Here is an 18,433-nt window from a genome sequence, read left to right as displayed (position 1 = left end):
GCCGACAGTTTTTTTTCTCAAACTTTAAAAATTTATTTTATCAGCCATAAAAATTGGAATCAAATGACATAATGCTCTACTAAAAGATAAACAAGAGACAAATATCTCTTTGAAAATAAAAAAGATAAAAGGATGGAAGATTTTTTTATAATTTGTTCATCTTATACTTTAATCCATCCATCAAATGTTAACCAACACACACCATTTTAAACGCATTGGACTGATAAAAATACATTTGCATTCAATTGAATATATCTTTCCAAATAAGAGAGAACAAGAAAAAAATGTTGCCCATACTTCTTGGCTACTCCGTAAATTGTCACCACAGAAAAAAAAAACAGTTAGTTCATCTCCAATTCAAATCAGCCTAATCAGAGTTCAAGTGAAAAAAGCTATTTAGTTTTAAATTGAGAGATTTTCATCTGACTTGGTTTGAACTTTGAACATATGTTCATTGTGCAAGTTTAAGAGCCTTTTTGACATCGAAATTGCTACTATCCCAAATCCGTCATTGGTAAGTTGGAGCTTGAGAAAAAAAAAAAAAGTTGGAGCTTGATACTGGCATGGGATAAGACATTGAAAAAAGCGGGAAATTTGCTCTCTCGCCCTGATTAATCGAATCAGACATAAAAATTGAGTGTTGTTGTGTATTTTTCTTTATGTCTGATCTAAAGCTGTTAAGTAATCGATTTTAATTCCAGTAAAAATAATTTTAGGTCATACAGATTTTATTCGAATTTTTTTATTGTTCAAAATTTTATACCTTTTGGATAGATGATATAAAATTTATAAATCGTCGATGTAACATTAGGTTAAAAGTGAAGATATTGGATTCTTTAATTTTTTTATTTATTTATTCTAATTTCGTATTTTTACTTTTACTTTTTTTTAAATGATTATTTTTATTAACAAAATGTTATTACAAACTAAAACAGTAGTTATCATATATGTAGTGTGGGTTCCTACTAACACAAGAAAACATGAAAAAAGCAGCTAAATGGGTAAAACTAAAAACAAAAAAGCCCGATAAGAACAGAATCGAGGACCCATCGGCCAGAGACAAAGGTGTTCTTCTGGCTTGACAACAAAGAAATCCTCCCCCCATTCTTCTTCTATCCTTCCTTTGCTCAAATCAAAAGATGAGTAGCATTGGAACTGGATACGATCTCTCAGTAACGACCTTCTCCCCCGATGGCCGTGTTTTCCAGATCGAGTACGCCGCCAAAGCCGTCGACAACAGTGGGTTAGTACTACTCTTTCCCCTTTTTAGCTTTGGAAATCGAAATTAGGGCTTTAAAAATCTCGTATTTTCTGTTTCTTTCGCAGAACTGTTGTTGGAATCAAGTGCAAGGACGGGATCGTAATGGTTTGATTCTCCTCAGATTAGTTTAATACCCCTTTAGGTTTATGTAGAATTGACAAAGGTTTTATCTTTTTTTTTTTAGGGTGTGGAGAAACTTATTGCATCTAAGATGATGCTACCAGGATCTAACCGGAGAATCCATTCTGTTCACCGTCATGCTGGCATGGTATACACTTTTTCTTCTCATTCTCTTGAGGATGTCTATCTAACTCATCCTGTTATGTTGTTATAGGCCGTTGCTGGGCTTGCAGCTGACGGCAGGCAAATTGTTGCAAGGGCCAAATCCGAAGCCAGAAGTTATGAGAGGTTCTTCTTCTTATTATTGGAAAGCATTCATCTTTTTTAGCTTCTGCTGCTAATATTTACTTGTTAAATGTAGAAAAATCTGAATTTTATGGACACTAATCGTTTACTGATTGTGTGATGATGTGTTTTAGTGTTTATGGGGACGCTGTACCAGTGAAGGAACTTTCAGAGCGTGTTGCAAGCTACGTGCATTTGTGTACCCTTTATTGGTGGCTCAGGCCTTTTGGATGTGGGGTTATCCTTGGGGGTTATGATAAAGATGGACCTCAGCTGTACATGATTGAGCCATCGGGGATATCATACGTAAGTCTTCTTTCTTTCTTTCTATGTCCCCTTTTGAACTGAGAGATATCTGATGTCGACTTCAAGCTTTTTTTTTTAATTTTATGGATTCTTTATCCTGCAGAGATATTTTGGTGCTGCCATTGGCAAAGGGAAACAAGCTGCTAAAACGTAAGCTACTTGTGTGAACTTTAATTGGTTGTTTTGTTATGGATTGACCAATTTTGCTTGCTTGTCTGAAGCATATTCTAACTAACTTCGTAGTCAACCTGATTCTGATTCTGATTCACGAAGGATCAGTTTAGCTTTTATGGTTAAAGGGATTGAGTTTATAACACATGTTTCTGGATTGTATAGAGTTTGGCTGTTTTTGATCTGTGGAAGGCGTTATTTATTATGCATACAAGTGTTCTGATGGATCAAGGTTTTCTTGCAGGGAAATTGAGAAACTGAAATTATCTGAGATGACATGCAAGGAAGGCGTTATTGAAGTTGCGAAAATGTGAGCAGTGCTTGCTTCTTTTATATGCTTGATGATTTGTATACAACCATTTGCTTCTGAATCCTCGGTGGTTGCAAGGTCTAATGTGAGTTTTCATGTGCAGCATTTACAAGCTACATGACGAAGCCAAAGACAAGGCATTTGAATTGGAGATGAGCTGGATATGTGAGGAGTCAAAACGAGAGCATCAGAAGGTAGTTCTTATATATATAAGTGCTGCTTATTGATGATTTCAAAAAGAAGTTAATCTGAAAATTTGGTCTCATCGTAGGTCCCTGATGATCTTCTGGAGGAAGCAAAGACGGCAGCTAAAACTGCACTCGAGGAGATGGATGCTGACTAAACTGAGAAAATGGGTTAAATTTAGTTTTTTTTTATTGCATCGTTTGGTGGTGTTCTGTTGTAAGACTTTGAATTTTTGTCTCTAGGGGCAATTGTTGCAGTTTCTCATGAACTTTTGGGACTTTCGTCACTATTGATATCGACAGTTTCTTCTACGACTTCTTATAACTCTCGAGGGATTGTTGCTGCAAGTTCCTTATGAACGTTTTATGGGATAGGCTCGGAGGTTTACATCGATGGAAACAAATGTATGTTTCATAGTTTCAGTTTAGAGAGAATGAACAGTTTCAATACAAGAACGAGTAGTGCATAAGCCGAACACAGGGCATTAGCAGACACAACTTGTGAGCTTATTTGGCTAAGTCCTCTGTGATCTGCACATTAAGGTTACTGGACGATGAATTTGTTTTGACAATACAACTGCTATACAGATTGCATCAAACTCTGTCTCCCACGAAAAGACAACAATCACCTGGCTGATTTGTTCACTAAAGATCTACCTCCCAAGACGTTCAAGTTGTTAATGTCCAGATATACGTTTTCAAGTCTCTTTTTTTCCCATGAAGAATTCGACTTGAGGGAGGAGGGGTATTAAAACTAACGACGGTTATAGAGTTTGTTAGTCAGTTAAATTTACTTATCCCTATATAAATTCTGTTATATATATATTTTTTACGAGTCAAAATATCTTTACTCTTCTGTCTCCTTACTGATACGTGGGTATTAGATGCAGTTTGTTGTCACGAGACTCTCAACAAATTCGCCGCAGTTAGTAATAAATTCATTGGAATATGCGGTTTGTCATCGTGAATCATACATTCATGCATATATACAAGTGAAAACGATATTTATAGTTTAAAAAAAAATAAAGAATTGACAGAGAAGGAGAAAACAAATACAACTTGAGTTCATCCCAAGATCTTGAATCGGTTGTGTTTTTTTTCTGTCGTTTAGTGGTTAAACTCTACAACTTAAAACAGCAAATTGAGTCTTTGATTCGATTCTTTCTATTGTAAGGATCCTTGTCCTTTAACTCCATCTAGCAAAACTGTAATTTTTTCTCAAAAAAAGAAAAATAATATAATAAATAGGAAAAAGAATATCAATCTTGGTCTTCATCATCAGGTCATCGTGTGTAACCTCTGCCTCTTTGTCTCCTCAAAGGCCATTTCAATCTCCTGCAGATTTCAGATCTTTCCTTCTGTGTTGATCCCAAAGAAAAAAAAAACTAAGCTTCTTTTTGTGGGATTTTTTAAATAAAAAATAAGGTAAATATATAGATATATAAATATATTGCATAGCTGTCTTATTAAATATATATAAATGGTGGTCTTATCTGTCTCTCAATGTCTTGCTTCTTCTTCACACATCAAATCCTCTCTTGATTCTTCCTCTTCAGTTTAGCTTCTTCATTCTAAGCTTGTCTTGATTTGGAGTAACCTTTGTTTTGGAGGTTCTTAGCATTTGGTGGAACCTTTCTAAATCTGGTGATTTGGTGAAAATGAATCGGAGGCAGCAAGTCAAGCGTAGAGTAGGTAAGTATGAAGTGGGAAGGACAATTGGGGAAGGAACTTTTGCTAAAGTCAAGTTTGCAAGAAACTCTGAAACTGGAGAACCTGTAGCCCTCAAGATTCTTGATAAAGAGAAAGTCCTCAAGCATAAGATGTCTGAACAGGTCTCTCTATTCTCCTGTCTCTCTGTTTCTTTTGATTTGATAATCAGGAAACTGATCTGTTGCTTACTATTGTTTGATTCTTGTTACAGATCAGAAGAGAGATAGCTACTATGAAGTTGATTAAGCATCCAAATGTTGTTCAATTGTATGAGGTAACTAACACTCCTTTTACTTCTTATTTTTGTTTTTTTTTATTTAATTTAATAATATCATGTGATTTTGCAGGTGATGGCAAGCAAGACAAAGATATTTATCATCTTGGAGTATGTTACAGGAGGAGAACTCTTTGATAAGATTGTAAGTTAGCACTTTTTTTTTAATAAATATAATTGTGATTGATGGGTTGTGTAAACTGAAAATCTGATTTACTGTGAAGGTGAATGATGGGAGGATGAAAGAAGATGAGGCTCGTAGGTATTTTCAACAGCTTGTGCATGCTGTGGACTACTGTCATAGCAGAGGTGTTTACCATAGAGATCTCAAGGTTACATACTTTCTAAGAAAGTTTTACTTACTTAATGAACCACAGACATTATTAATGTTTAACAGTAACAATTGATTCAACTATATTCCGTGTGTTATGTTTTGTCAGCCTGAGAATTTGCTATTGGATGCATATGGAAACCTCAAGATCTCAGATTTTGGATTAAGTGCTTTGTCTCAGCAAGTCAGGGTAATGACTCTTATAGTATTTTATTTAATTTTTTAATCTTATTGTTAAACATGGTTTTATCATATGATGATTCAGGATGATGGACTCCTTCATACATCGTGTGGAACTCCAAACTACGTTGCTCCTGAGGTCTGCCTTTAACAACATCATTTTTGTTAATACATATGATGAGTATAGATAGATCTCTAATCTTTGTGGGGTTTTGTAGGTTCTTAATGACGGAGGCTACGATGGAGCAACAGCAGACATGTGGTCATGTGGTGTTATACTCTATGTCTTGCTTGCAGGTTACTTGCCTTTCGATGATTCTAATCTAATGAATCTTTATAAGAAAGTGAGCAAACTCAAAAATTCTCCATTTTTTTCAGATTTTGAATATTTCCAAGCAATCCTTAGTTCTTTTTTATGTTTGTTTGCAGATTTCATCTGGTGAATTCAACTGTCCTCCATGGCTATCACTTGGCGCCATGAAACTGATCACTCGAATCTTAGATCCTAACCCCATGACTGTAAGTAATACTACCTACCACATTTGTTAACAACAAAAGTCTATCTTCTTTGTCTCTACTAAAGAGTTGTTGTGTGTCACAGCGTGTAACACCACAAGAGGTGTTTGAAGATGAATGGTTCAAGAAAGATTACAAGCCTCCAGTGTTTGAGGAGAAGGATGATTCAAACATGGACGATGTTGATGCTGTTTTCAAGGACTCCGAGGTGAGTGAGAATAGCTTTTTGTTTGTTTCTTTCATTTTGTATTAAGAATAACATCATTATGTGATTGGGTCTTCTACAGGAACATCATGTTACTGAAAAAAAGGAAGAGCAGCCAGCTGCAATCAATGCCTTTGAGATCATCTCAATGTCAAGGGGGCTTAACTTGGAAAACCTGTTTGATCCTGAACAGGTATTGTGTGTTTTGTCCACTTTTGTCTTCTGGCATGTTCTGTATTTGTATTCTGATGACAAAATACTTTTTGTTTTGTATTTACAAATCAGGAATTTAAGAGAGAAACAAGGATAACTCTGAGAGGAGGCGCAAACGAAATCATCGACAAGATAGAAGAAGCTGCAAAGCCTCTCGGTTTTGATGTGCAAAAGAAGAACTACAAGGTTAGTGAAAAAAACTCTGGTTAGAAAATGAATTAAACAAATAACTAATCTGTGGTATTATATCTTATAATTCAGATGAGGCTTGAGAATGTGAAGGCTGGGAGAAAAGGGAATCTCAATGTGGCAACAGAGGTATGTTAGTTATATCTGAGACACATTTAAAAATTATTTGGTGATGGTTTAAAAAGTTACTGATTAAGTGTGCATGGTTTGACAAACAGATATTCCAAGTAGCACCAAGTCTTCATATGGTTCAAGTTTCGAAATCAAAAGGGGACACTCTCGAATTCCACAAGGTAAACTCCATAGCTTGATTTTTTAGATTGAGAGATCATAAGGTTAGTACTGGTTTTATAAGCTAAGCAGAGGTAATGAATGATGTGTGTTTTGCAGTTTTATAAGAAGCTGTCTAATTCTCTGGAGAATGTAGTCTGGACGAACAACGAAGTGAAGAAAGCTGGAAAGTGATGTACTGTATGAATGTTAGTCTTTTTGGGACAAGCTTACTTTCTTCGTTTATGAGCTTTTTTTTTTTGCTGATCCGGCTCTACTTTTGTAAGGATCGATGAGTGAGTGGTGTTGGTTTGTGTAAGGTGTATATATGAACTGCAATATCACTTATAAAAGTCATATCGTTGCTTGAACATTTCAATTTTATTGCCAGTGGCTTATAAAGTTTATGAATTCTACTTTCACAGCTATAAAAACAATGTTTACATATCTTAAGTTCAGTTTTACAAAATACATTTGTTTATAAGTTTTTATAGAACATATTTATTGAAGATTTTACCTCTGGGGAACCATCGGATGCATCGAGACTTTGCTACTGACATCGACAAGTACATGAGGGAGGGAAATGGGAAGCCAATCTGGCATGTAATATGCTAATGGTTTTGTAGATAACATATACACATTAGAAGATAAATAACACACAACACAAAGCTCTTATTGATCCTTATTACATGTAAGAGTGGAAGAAAGTTATGCAGCAATACCCAACATTTTAGGGGGGGTATGAAATCTCCAATATACAAATAAATAAATAGGCTGGTTCGGTTTGGTATATGTATAGATATATATATTAATAAATGAGTTGATAAGTTGAGAGAAACTGGTAGTAATCAATCATCATCTTCTTTGGAAATTGAAGGTTTTAATGGAGAAAGCAAAGACGACCGAGAAGAAGACGCAAAAGGCGACGACCATAATAGCGGAGACACCAAGGAAGTCATGTTTGTATCCCATCACTTCCTCAAGTAGTTGTTTCACCATGACTTTATGAACACCGTCCGATAGCTTCACCTCTCTCTCATCATCACCGTACTGTGACACCAATAAACCGTACAGTGTCCACGCCACCGGGTTTGCCCAATAGTACCATCTCCACCATAACGGTATCCTCTGTCCAAATCAAATCCAAATCGAAAAGGTAAAAAAAAAAAACATACTACTTCAAAGTTTTCATGTTAGCAAAGAAGTGTCACTTTTAGACATTTTTTTCTAAATGATTGAAATGTGAAAGCTACTTATTATTACCTTGTATGGGATCATGAAACCGCTGAAGAGGTTCCAGAGCATGTAGAAAGGGGCAGCAATAATGGAGGCGACGTTGTGGTTTGGAGTGATTGCTGTTGTCATCATCCCGTAGAATGTGAAGTACATTATCGAAAAGTACATGAAGAATAAGTACCACAAGAACTTCACAGCCGACCATTCGAATGAGGCCATCGCATAGAATATGCTACTGTATATAGTGGATTGGGCTAGCACGTATGGAAACTCTATAAACACCTGCAAAAAAAAAATACTAATCTTTTTTTTTAATTAAAATTCTTCAAAAATAAATAAAACAGATGTTTTTTTATGACCTGTGCAAAAGCAAAGGGAAGTGCCGAGTACATTCCAGCTGCTCTCTCGCGGTAAGAAACAAATCTTTCAATGGAAACAACTGGCTGTGCAGCGGTTGCGTTGGTGATTCCAATGAAGAGAACGGCTGCGTACATGGATCCCATTGAATTGAATAACTCTTGTTGAGTGTCTCTGAAAATGTAATGTGAATGGTTTTAAAGAAGTTCATACAAGTGGACTGATGGAGTCAGATAGTAGTAAAATTAAATTTACCTCTTGGAGCCGAATTTCCAACAGATTGTGCCAAGCATTAGAGAGATGACCACCGTGTAAAAGAACCGAACCGCGGTGTACTGCGGGTTTCGCCAGTAGGACAGGTTTTGTTTCCTCAGGCAAGCAACAAACTGACTATAGAAAGACTGAGAGTATCTGGTCGGAAACTCGAGTTCTTTTGAAATATTACTTGGCTTGCTGAGGCCTTCCACCAGCTCCTTGTTGCGTCTAGAGACATGAAAAAAATGTGGTAATAAAGTAAAACCAAACCTCTGAAAAAGCTTTAAATTTAATGGGAGACACTAAGTCACATACCGACAAAGATTCGAGTTCCTGTAAATTTCAGCAAAATCAAGACCAAGTCGTTCTTCCTCGGTCGATGAGGTGACATCAAGCATCCATGCTGCTGGATTATGCCCGGCTTTGATCTTTTTCACCCCTTCAATACACTAATGACAAAAAACAGACCAAGACTTAGATCTAAACGTATCTCTTATTAGTTCGGGCTAACGTTTCCACACGTGTACACCATCTTTCAACCTCGTCCTAATTGCACACAATTTAAAGTATATAAAGCTATTATTCCCCAAAGCAGAACTAAAGCTACCTCGAAATACTTGATAAGGTCACAAGACCTCTGGCCAAGTGGACCGGCGTATATGAGTTCACCACCACGTTTCATGAACAAAAGCTCGTCGAATGATTCGAAAATATCAATGCTAGGCTGATGAATGGTGCAGACGATGGTACGTCCAGTGTTAACAATATTTCTAACAGTCCTCATCACAATGGCAGCAGCTCTTGCATCCAATCCCGAAGTTGGCTCATCCATGAACACTATAGAAGGGTTTGCAACTAGCTCAACCGCAATAGTCAGCCTTTTCCTCTGTTCAGTTGATAAGCCATCAACTCCAGGTAGACCCACCAATGCTCCACTCAATGAGGTGAGCTCCACTAGCTCCATCACCTCATGGACAAACGCCTATAAGAGTTTGAGATAAGGTCAGTCAGTATATATAATCCTTGAGAGATCCAAAAAAGATGATGTTTGTTTGTTCACCTTTTGTGTCTCTGAGTCAATATCTGATGGTAAACGGAGGCATGCGGAGAAAAGTAGAGACTCAAAAACAGTAAGGCATGGAGAATGAACATCATTCTGCTCACAATAGCCTGAGATTCTTGCAAAAGTTTCCTGCCTTTTTGGGAAACCAGATATGTACACATCTCCTTCGATTGTCCCACCGGTTTTTCTTCCGGCTAAAACATCCATCAGCGTTGTTTTGCCAGCACCACTTACTCCCACCAACGCTGTAAGCACACCTGGTTTAAAAGCTCCAGTAATATTCACAAGTAACTGCAACCTATCTTCTTGTATTCCTTGTTCTTTTAGTCCCTAAAAAAAAGCATGTGCAAGAAAATTTAAAAAAATGCATTCAGTCTGAAACAATGTTGGAAACTTGTTTGTTACATACCAACGGAACATCCACATAGTAATTGATATTGCTGAAAGACAAAGAGAGCGGTTGAAAGGGTAGAACCATGCCTCTATTCTTGAAATATTTTCCTGGAAACCGAAATAACAAATAAGCATTAATTATGTTTTCTTTGAGAATAACATGTTTGTTCCACTCACCATGTATTGAGCCTGAATGCTGTAAGTACTCTCTTAGTTCCACAACAAACTCATCGCCTTTCCTTTTCCTATCTCTGTCGTCCAACTCTTCTCTAGATACAACAGCTTGTAACTTACCCAAAGCTTTTACAAAAGGGTTATGACCAAGATTAGCAAAATGTTGATATGCCTTTTAGGGGTAGAAAGAAAAAAAGGAGGAGAAAGCTTACGGTTGAGGTAAGCTAAGAAGACTGTAAAGAGCAGATTGAAAAGAATCGTGTATCCGAGCAAAGCACCAACACCAATCCAATACCAATAGCTCTCAGTGAACAAACTTCTTTCTCGCAGCAATGCCACACCAAGAGAGTCGCTAGTGTGATTCCCAGCTCCCTTCAAAGACAAAAAAAAATACATTAGTATATATAATTACCAGATTCTATAGGTTGTAGTAGACATTTTCCTCCACCTTTTGCCAAGAAGAACTGAGGAACTCGTTAACAGAAGCTGCGTTTTGAGCATACATCAATGGAGAGATCCAGTAACCCCAAATCCACCAGGTGGGTATGCTATCTGAGGAATCAAAAGAAGAGAAATTAATGAATATTCATTGTGCTAAAAAGGAGAAAGTTCAAGAAAGAGTTATACAAACCTCTGGAAATTATAAAGCCTCCAAGAGTCATGACCACCAGCATTGCAAAAGACCCAAACGTATTAGCAACTATCATATGCCGGCCTAAAGAACCCATCACCCGGAAAAGACTCAATGACATCTGATGCAGAAGGAAATACAGCAAGAACTGCTGAAGAAACCTGAAGATGATTCACCCCATTAAACTCTTTTTTTAACTGTGCAATTAATAGTTAATTCAAAATTAATCGTTTCATGTATGTACCTGGAGAAGTGTGGATCGTATCCGATTGTATAATACGTGACTGCTACCCATGTGGCAGACTCTATAATTGAAGTGGGAATACTCAAAAGCCAGGAAGGTAATGTATAAGCCCAGCTCGGGTAAAAATGCAAGTCTCGGTGCTTATACAGAACCGGAAGCTTGGCTACTAGCATTGGAACTTCTGTAAATCCGTTGAAGAGAATGATGACCATGGAGAAGTAAAGCGACCCAAGATATATGTTGCCATCATCAATAGTGTTGTGATGCATTGTTGTCCGGCAAAACACGGTCATTGTGATCAAGGCAACTAAAAGAAGCTGCATAATAATATGTGGATGAGAATGAATTACTTTTTAAGTTTATTTAACTAATAACTCTGAAGACAAATAATAATTTGGGAGCCGAACCTGAACGAACTTGAACACATAAATAAATGCATTCTGCTTCATCAGTTGCTTTTGCCAAGAGAAGTTAATCTTGAGAAGGTCTCTCCTCTTAACACCGTATTGGGATGTAGACAATGCGGCTGAGTGATTGAAACGTTTATCAAATGGAACATCAAGTTTCTTTGCCAACTTCTTGCCGGTTGGAAAAGAACGAAAAGCTTCAGCAAACTTCCCAGGTGGTACATAGCGATAAGGCCTAAAAGGCACTGACCAGTACTGCTGCTGGTCTTTCTTCGAAGTAACCTGTGAACAAACGCGAATTAAATTTAGAAGAAAGCAAAACGAATGTAAACTTTAATTGGTGCACAGAGATTTTAAAACACTTCCAGAACTAACACTATTAACAGAAGCTCATTTTTTTAAAAGTTATAATAAAAAACAATGGACGACTTCAAATTCTTTAAACCTTATTACCTCTTGCAAGAAATCTGCAACATTCTTCCTCTCAGGGCAGCTAAATCCCAAGGATGAAAAGAAGTCAAGAACCTCGTCACGAGGACCCTGGTAGATAATCTGTCCCTCGGACATAAGGATAACATCATCGAACAACTCGTATGTCTCGGGAGAAGGCTGAAGTAAAGAGATGACAGTGGTTCCTTCAAGCGCATGAGTTGAATGCCTCATATACATTATTATCTGATGAGTCGTTGAACTATCTAAACCATTTGATATTTCATCCATGAAAAGGACTCTTGCTGGACCTACTAACAGTTCCCCTGTCATTTCAAATTCCACTCATTTAGCAAAATATCGAATGGTTAAATCATCTTACATGATGAAAGACATAACACACACCTGTTGTGAGCCGTTTCTTTTGTCCTCCTGAGATTCCTTTGATCATCTCATCACCAACCAATGTGTCAGCACATGTGTCCAACCCTAAGATCTTTGTTGGATGTATAAGAATTTCAGAAAGAGTTTGAAGAAGAAACTATAGGAAATGGTCACAAGTTTGAATTGGTACCTTCATAATATACTCCACGACGAGGCTTGTCTCTTGTCCCCCAAGAGCTAAAGACTAGAGGGTTCGAATTGAATAAAGGATATGATTAATTAAACCTAGAAAAAGAGATTAATATCAAACTTAAAACAACAGTTTACCTTCATAAATATATCAAGATCTTCATCAGGTACTATGCCTGCAAGCTTTTCCCTTCTTGCTAGCTCCACTAGCATATCTGTTTTTTTTTTTCAGTTTGTTTTTTTAGTGTCAAACTAAGAATTAAGTGCACACTACTTGATTACTACTTACCATATTTGAATCCAACACCTTGACAACGACCAGCAAACTCGAGATTCTGCCTAACTGTCATCTCTGCCACATGCCAATCCTGTTGGCTGACGTACGCAGACGTCCTTGGCGCAACTATCTCTTTGAGATTGTATCCGTTGTAAGTTATTTTCCCTGATGTCTTTCATTTGCCAAGAAAAAAAATAGGTCAAACGTAAAGAAGAATATCTTTACAAAGCAAGCAAGATTCTGCTATCACCCTTGTTGTTTGTACCTGAAGACTGTTTCCAAGGCGTCCAGCTAAAGATAAGAGCAGTGTTGTCTTTCCTGAACTTGGAGGGCCTAGAAGGAGTGTCAATCTACAAAAAGCAAAAGCGAATGAAGAATTATAACTGAACAAAACATACAAAAACTTTTTAAATGAATAACAGAAATAATAAAAATACCTTGAAGGTCTAATGATTCCACTGACATTGTCTAAGATGGTTAGTTTGCTTCTTTCCCCACCATACAAACGTATATTCCTTAAAAACGCCTGTAAAATACACAAAAGATGGTTATAACAATTTTTTTTTAATCTTCTTAGCCTAAAATCACATCATTTCACACAATAAAAGATGAAAAAATATTGAAGAAATTACTTCTGCCATGTTAATGATGAAATTGGGAATTGTTGGTAACGCTCGACTTCCCACGTGAACAAATGATTCCACCATTAGATTCTGAAACCGAACTTCAATCTTTGGGAATTTCAAATCCACTCTGCCAAAAAAAGTAAAAAATAATAATTAAAATTGAAATTTGAGAAGTAAGCAAATTAAAAAGAAGTAAAAAGTAAAAAGGTGAATTACGCGTCGAATCTCTTGCGGACGCGAGCGAAGAAGAGTTGAGGATCATGGTCGACGGAATTAACAAGGCGGTCGAGTAGAATACGCTGCTCGCTAGCTTCGAGGTTACCAATTCTGATCTCTTTGTGCTCACCGATGTCATCCCTGAAAATGCCACGTCGGATCCGAGAGTAAGTCGGCAGACGCTGCAACGCCACCCATCGAAGCTCTTCTTCTTCCTCTACTTCGTCTTTCAACGAGCTCGAACGCGAGAATGCGTTCTCCGTCGAGTTCCACATCACACGAACAACAGAGCAAGACGAGATGAGATTTGCTTTTGCTTTTGCTTTGCTCTCTCTCTCTCACTCTCTCTCTTCTGTTGGTTTAATCTCTCTCACCCACGAGATAAGTGGTAGGTGAAGGTTGCCATTAATGCACTTGTCTCTCTCTCTCTCTCTCTCTCTCTCACATCTGGCCGTTAAAGGTGAAATAACAGTTGAGGAGACGAGAGGCTATTTAATTCTAAGCGGGGAAAAACAATTGAACTTTTTTTTTTCTCTAACATTGATCGTTGTAGGGACAAGTATATAAATGGACCGTCGGATTAGAGTATAACTATATAGTAGTATTACTCTACCTATATTTTGATTTAATTATTAATTTGATTCCAACGACATTCTTCTTCCCCCTCCCCTCAACGGTTTTTTACTTCTATTTGTTTTATTGCTTAACTAAGGGTCTGACTGGTTCAAACGCAGCGGTGGCGGTTGCGGCTGCGGGCGTTTGCGGATGCGGGTGGTTGCGGTTTCTAGCAGTTTTAAGAGATTTGTACGACTGGTTCTGCAGTTAGAAATTAGTGCGTTTGCAGGATACTTATGACTGATTAACTACCAAATACAGCAGCGGTTAAATAATAAATTAACAATATTTATACTTTATATAATTATAAAAATATCAAAAATTATAATATTATAATAAATATGTAAATTATATTTTCAAAGTTATAGTTTTAAATTTTTAAAATTATAGAAAATATTTTTATTTTTAAATTTTATAATATTAATTAAAATATAATATATATATTTTAGTATTTTTATAATTCCATTTTAAAAAATTTATTGAATATTTTTATTTTTGTATTTATATGGTTTTTTTTTTTAAAAAGAAAAAACATTATCCTCCCGCAACCGTCCGCAACCGCAAACGCTAGCTGGAACCAGCTTTTGAATTTAAGAGGTTCGGAGCGGCTTGAAGCGATTTGTAGCGGTTTGTATGATTGTTTCGAAACGCTGTCAACCGCTACCAACCGCAAAAGCTGCGTTTGCGGGTGGTAGCTGGAAAACCAGTCAAAGCTCTAAGACAATGTTTTTCTCGAGCGTTTCAAAACGATTATCCAGTGTGATTTTTCAAAGTTGAAACTAAAGTGAGGCTGGAATTTCCAAGCGTCATTTTCGGTCTGGTTCTATCATCCGTTTCAAATATTTTTTTTATTAGAAATAGTACGTTTGTATAAGAATTATCCTTCAACATATAATTTTACATGTTTTTGAAAAATTCGTGATTATTAAACAAAGACGACTTTCACGTTCTATCATTTATGTGTTAGGTTTAGAAATTTCCAATTCACATTTATTACATGGATTTTGGACGGTCTGACAGATTTACAAGTTTTAGATGAATCAATCTCAATAGATTATTGTTTGGGCTATATTTTAGAACAATCATACTATTTTAAAACAATCATACTATCAAATCCATTTACAGTGGACAAGGACGACAACAACTTTTATGTCTAAACGATAGAGCCCCTCTCCTTGTTGCAGCAACTGAGCTTGTTTCGTTAACGTACATCTCTTGCTAAAATTTTGCAGTTATAATTTTATTTAGTCCCATGCTTTCAAAGTTATCTGTGTCAGCGGTGCTGAATCATCATTGATTGGTGAAGAACTAGTGAGAGATGGTGGAGTACAGCTTCTTTTGACTCTTCTTTCCCATTGCATTTAGTGTGGTTCAGCCAAAAACTTCACAACACGAACCAGTTGCAATCATTGTATGGGCCTAGAGTTGCCATCACACTAGTGAGATTCCTTCCCGGCGGACATGTATCCATCATTCGTGTCTACATGCAATTTGAGCTGACCACAGAGCCTTTAAAACTTGTGTGGACTCCAGCAATGGCAGCATTTTTACCTGCACAGATTGAGAGACCATCTCATGAGATCTTTATCGTGAACAACTGAAGGGTTGTGTAATTGAACTGCATGCGCCCGAGCAATCTGGTCAACCAGAAATGAGAGACGAGCCACAAGTTATTTTTTTTTTATATATATATTTAAACTGATACATGAATTGGAGCAGTAGTGAAAGTTCTTTTGAGTTAATAAACTTTTTGGTTTACGTTTTTGAATTGTTGTCATGTTTCTATGAGCATTAAAATGTCACTGAGATTCCTTGGACTTGTTTTTCTTTGGAGAACTAATTGGCTCAGCCCAAACTGAATCGGACAACTTCTTTCTCTTGGACAATGCGTCCATTGTTATGTTCTTCATGAAATAAAAATATAGGGCGGAAAACCAGGTGGATGCAGGAAAAAAGTATAGATGTGATTCAAACTTCTTTCTAGTGGAACCACTGGGTTGTGACTGCCTTTCCCATTATTTTGTGGGTTCAACCCTCTAGGTTTATTCTTGTCAAGGTCATGGCTAGGGTTTCGCCAGCCTTGCAAGTGTAGTTACGCCCACTAGGACCTCGGAGGGGGGCAAGGGGGCGTTTGTGTCACACGTGGAGCTACTTGGTTTGTATTCATGTCATTTCAGAGCGTGACTCGGTCATTGATTGTGATATAGGTCATTTTTTCACTGGTTACTTTCATCAATCTAGTCTTTAATGACGACCATATGTTCTTTCTATATGAAACTGAGTGATGGTTTTCTACATATTCTGATTGTTCACCATTGTGCTTCCTTTGCCTTGAAGTTTATACTAGCCAATCCCTTCCTTTTAGAGTTGTATTGTTGTAGAAGAAACTATAACTGTTAAAATTTATAAATATTAAATAGGAATAGCTGAAAACCGGGATCGTCTGGCGATATGAAAAATCGTGAAGGTTTTTTGGAAAAATATGCAACAGTTTAGTTAAAAATGAGATATAGACGAAGCAGAGGCGAACCTGTATTTTGGGGGCCCATTCAGAAAAATAAAAACTTTAGTTTCTCTGAACAAAAAAATTGTTTCACTAGAAACTGAAAAGTCGTTGTAAGCCCGTGACTGAATTAAAAAGAAGATGATTTTTATTTATTTTAAATTTTGTGTTAAATTTATTATTATCTAAATCCTAAAAAATTAAACACCCACGTCACAACTTAATATTTTATTCTCATAGATATAACTTGATTTTTTTTTGTTAACCTTTTTGTACGTTTAGCATTATATAAAATACACAAATATAAACAAAAAATAGAAATGGGGGCTCCATAAGATGGGCTCTATTAAAATGTTTCAAATGCATGCGTACAAGTCTGGCTTTCAAACGAAGTGAGGTGTGAATGAAGAAAAAAATGGCTTTACTATTGATAATTAACGAGCCTTGACAAAAGAACAAGTGAATTTAGTAAAGAAATGAGTCGAATGTGTGTAAAGTCTATTCTCCATATTTCAATCTATTTTCTTGTTTTTATAGATCAAGTCATCTTTCTTAACACTGTATATCCATTGTACAAAAAAATTCCATTAGTTTGCATAGTTTCACATTTTATAGGATTCGAAGCTTTTCAGTATATAAACATTAACTTTTATTTAAACGACTAAATCAAAGAGGTTTCCACAGTCCAAATCATCTACTCATCCGTTTCGTTATAAGTTGTAGTTGTGACATTTTTTACGGAGATTAAAAAAATTATATAATAGATTAATATATTCTAATTTAATGTATAATTAATTAAATAAAAATGATTTAAATAAAAAGTTATTAGTTATTCAAAAGGATAAAAAAATAAATTTAATGTACGAAATTACACTGAAATTATAGAATGAAATGACATGAAATAGAAAGAATATTTATCTCATTCATCAGATATAAATAACATTTATTTAGGTGGATTCGATGTTATTAGTCAATGCGGTTTATTACCCTTTGGAATAAGGTTTTCAGTTCAGTTTGAAATTATTAACAGTGGTTTTTTGACCGCATAGGTTTGACCACGTTATTCATTCCTTATATATTTTACTTTCGTCTCCTATCTTTCAATTCAATAATGGCTAGAGCTTGATTCGCGTGGATATTCGTTTTTACTTTGCAAAAAAAAAAAATTATCTTGTATAAATACTAGTATACATTTTTAAAATTTATATTTATATATTAAATAATTATTTAATATATTTCTAAACATAATCATTTTATAATTTATAATGAATAATTTTATTTTATTTTTTGATGTGTCAACTGTTACAAACATATTTTTAATATATAACCCGTGTGTTCGTGCAAATGTATTTTTTATAGATCAAAATTTTAATGTAAATAAAATGGTTATCTATTTTTATATTTGATTTATACGATTAAATAATTCAACATATTATTTACAGTTTTGTGGTTCATATTATGTATTTTTATAACATTTTTATGTTTTTTAAACATAGTTAATATACCAAAATAAAAAATAACCACCCCGTAATAATAAAATCTTGTTATATTTTTGACATTGATTAAGTATAATTTATTATGTAGCTAGATTATATGAAATATTTTTTAAATAAGTAAACATAATTTGTTAAACTGTATTTTAAGAAAATGCATCAATTAAACTATAAAAGACAAAAATACTAACATGTACGGTAAATTTATTATTTCAATGGCATAGTATTGTAAATAATTTAAAAAATTAAGGGTTAATTTATATTTGTATTTATATTTTAATAATATATATATTCACTATATTCAAAGATCTTCAATTACGCTTTATTGAACTTTATTTCTTAAGGGAAAATTTACACTAAATTCTTACATACATATACTACTACACATTTGCATGTATTTGGTAATTTGTAAATT

At 35.5% G+C, this 18,433-nt stretch overlaps 3 protein-coding genes across 3 annotated transcripts; 2 read left to right on the top strand and 1 right to left on the bottom strand.

Moving 5' to 3' along the window:
- The first annotated feature begins 974 nt into the window (after positions 1–974).
- LOC103864745 (proteasome subunit alpha type-3) lies at positions 975–3,003 on the top strand. Its single transcript, XM_009142506.3, has 9 exons — positions 975–1,243; positions 1,327–1,366; positions 1,446–1,529; positions 1,596–1,669; positions 1,801–1,972; positions 2,076–2,122; positions 2,388–2,453; positions 2,557–2,647; positions 2,725–3,003. Exons 1-9 carry the CDS (start codon positions 1,140–1,142, stop codon positions 2,794–2,796), a joined length of 750 nt encoding a protein of 249 aa, XP_009140754.1. The 5' UTR covers positions 975–1,139; the 3' UTR covers positions 2,797–3,003.
- A 695-nt stretch (positions 3,004–3,698) lies between these two features.
- On the top strand, positions 3,699–6,944 carry LOC103864744 (CBL-interacting serine/threonine-protein kinase 3). The gene is made up of 15 exons (XM_009142505.3): positions 3,699–4,063; positions 4,249–4,470; positions 4,560–4,622; positions 4,696–4,767; positions 4,847–4,954; positions 5,063–5,143; positions 5,219–5,272; positions 5,352–5,477; positions 5,563–5,652; positions 5,735–5,857; positions 5,937–6,047; positions 6,140–6,253; positions 6,329–6,385; positions 6,475–6,549; positions 6,647–6,944. Exons 2-15 carry the CDS (start codon positions 4,297–4,299, stop codon positions 6,719–6,721), a joined length of 1,323 nt encoding a protein of 440 aa, XP_009140753.1. The 5' UTR covers positions 3,699–4,063; positions 4,249–4,296; the 3' UTR covers positions 6,722–6,944.
- Positions 6,945–7,149: 205 nt separating this feature from the next.
- LOC103864743 (ABC transporter G family member 32) lies at positions 7,150–13,682 on the bottom strand. Its single transcript, XM_009142503.3, has 23 exons — positions 13,408–13,682; positions 13,198–13,318; positions 13,003–13,091; positions 12,831–12,915; positions 12,578–12,737; positions 12,427–12,503; positions 12,290–12,343; positions 12,121–12,211; positions 11,740–12,041; positions 11,287–11,568; positions 10,880–11,196; positions 10,636–10,796; positions 10,453–10,556; positions 10,217–10,376; positions 10,008–10,130; positions 9,847–9,938; positions 9,435–9,767; positions 8,982–9,356; positions 8,690–8,823; positions 8,375–8,602; positions 8,122–8,293; positions 7,790–8,044; positions 7,150–7,654 (listed from the first exon to the last, which is right to left on the bottom strand). Exons 1-23 carry the CDS (start codon positions 13,680–13,682, stop codon positions 7,382–7,384), a joined length of 4,263 nt encoding a protein of 1,420 aa, XP_009140751.2. The 3' UTR covers positions 7,150–7,381.
- Between the last annotated feature and the right edge of the window lie 4,751 nt (positions 13,683–18,433).

Source organism: Brassica rapa, chromosome A04, assembly GCF_000309985.2.
Source record: "Brassica rapa cultivar Chiifu-401-42 chromosome A04, CAAS_Brap_v3.01, whole genome shotgun sequence".
Taxonomy (NCBI): Eukaryota; Viridiplantae; Streptophyta; class Magnoliopsida; order Brassicales; family Brassicaceae; genus Brassica; species Brassica rapa.
The sequence above is the reverse complement of the archived record's forward strand: the minus strand, read 5'-3'. Positions and strand labels throughout refer to the sequence as shown.

Coding starts and splice junctions, on each gene's coding strand:
- LOC103864744 (XM_009142505.3), top strand. CDS start 4,297: ATGAATCGGAGGCAGCAAGTCAAGCGTAGAGTAGGTAAGTATGAAGTG. Junction 4,768..4,846: donor GAGAACTCTTTGATAAGATT/GTAAGTTAGCAC, acceptor TTTACTGTGAAG/GTGAATGATGGGAGGATGAA. Junction 5,478..5,562: donor TAATGAATCTTTATAAGAAA/GTGAGCAAACTC, acceptor GTTTGTTTGCAG/ATTTCATCTGGTGAATTCAA.
- LOC103864743 (XM_009142503.3), bottom strand. CDS start 13,682: ATGTGGAACTCGACGGAGAACGCATTCTCGCGTTCGAGCTCGTTGAAA. Junction 10,797..10,879: donor TACGATCCACACTTCTCCAG/GTACATACATGA, acceptor AATCATCTTCAG/GTTTCTTCAGCAGTTCTTGC. Junction 8,045..8,121: donor TTCCCTTTGCTTTTGCACAG/GTCATAAAAAAA, acceptor TTTTTTTTGCAG/GTGTTTATAGAGTTTCCATA.
- LOC103864745 (XM_009142506.3), top strand. CDS start 1,140: ATGAGTAGCATTGGAACTGGATACGATCTCTCAGTAACGACCTTCTCC. Junction 1,244..1,326: donor AAAGCCGTCGACAACAGTGG/GTTAGTACTACT, acceptor TTTCTTTCGCAG/AACTGTTGTTGGAATCAAGT. Junction 2,648..2,724: donor CAAAACGAGAGCATCAGAAG/GTAGTTCTTATA, acceptor GTCTCATCGTAG/GTCCCTGATGATCTTCTGGA.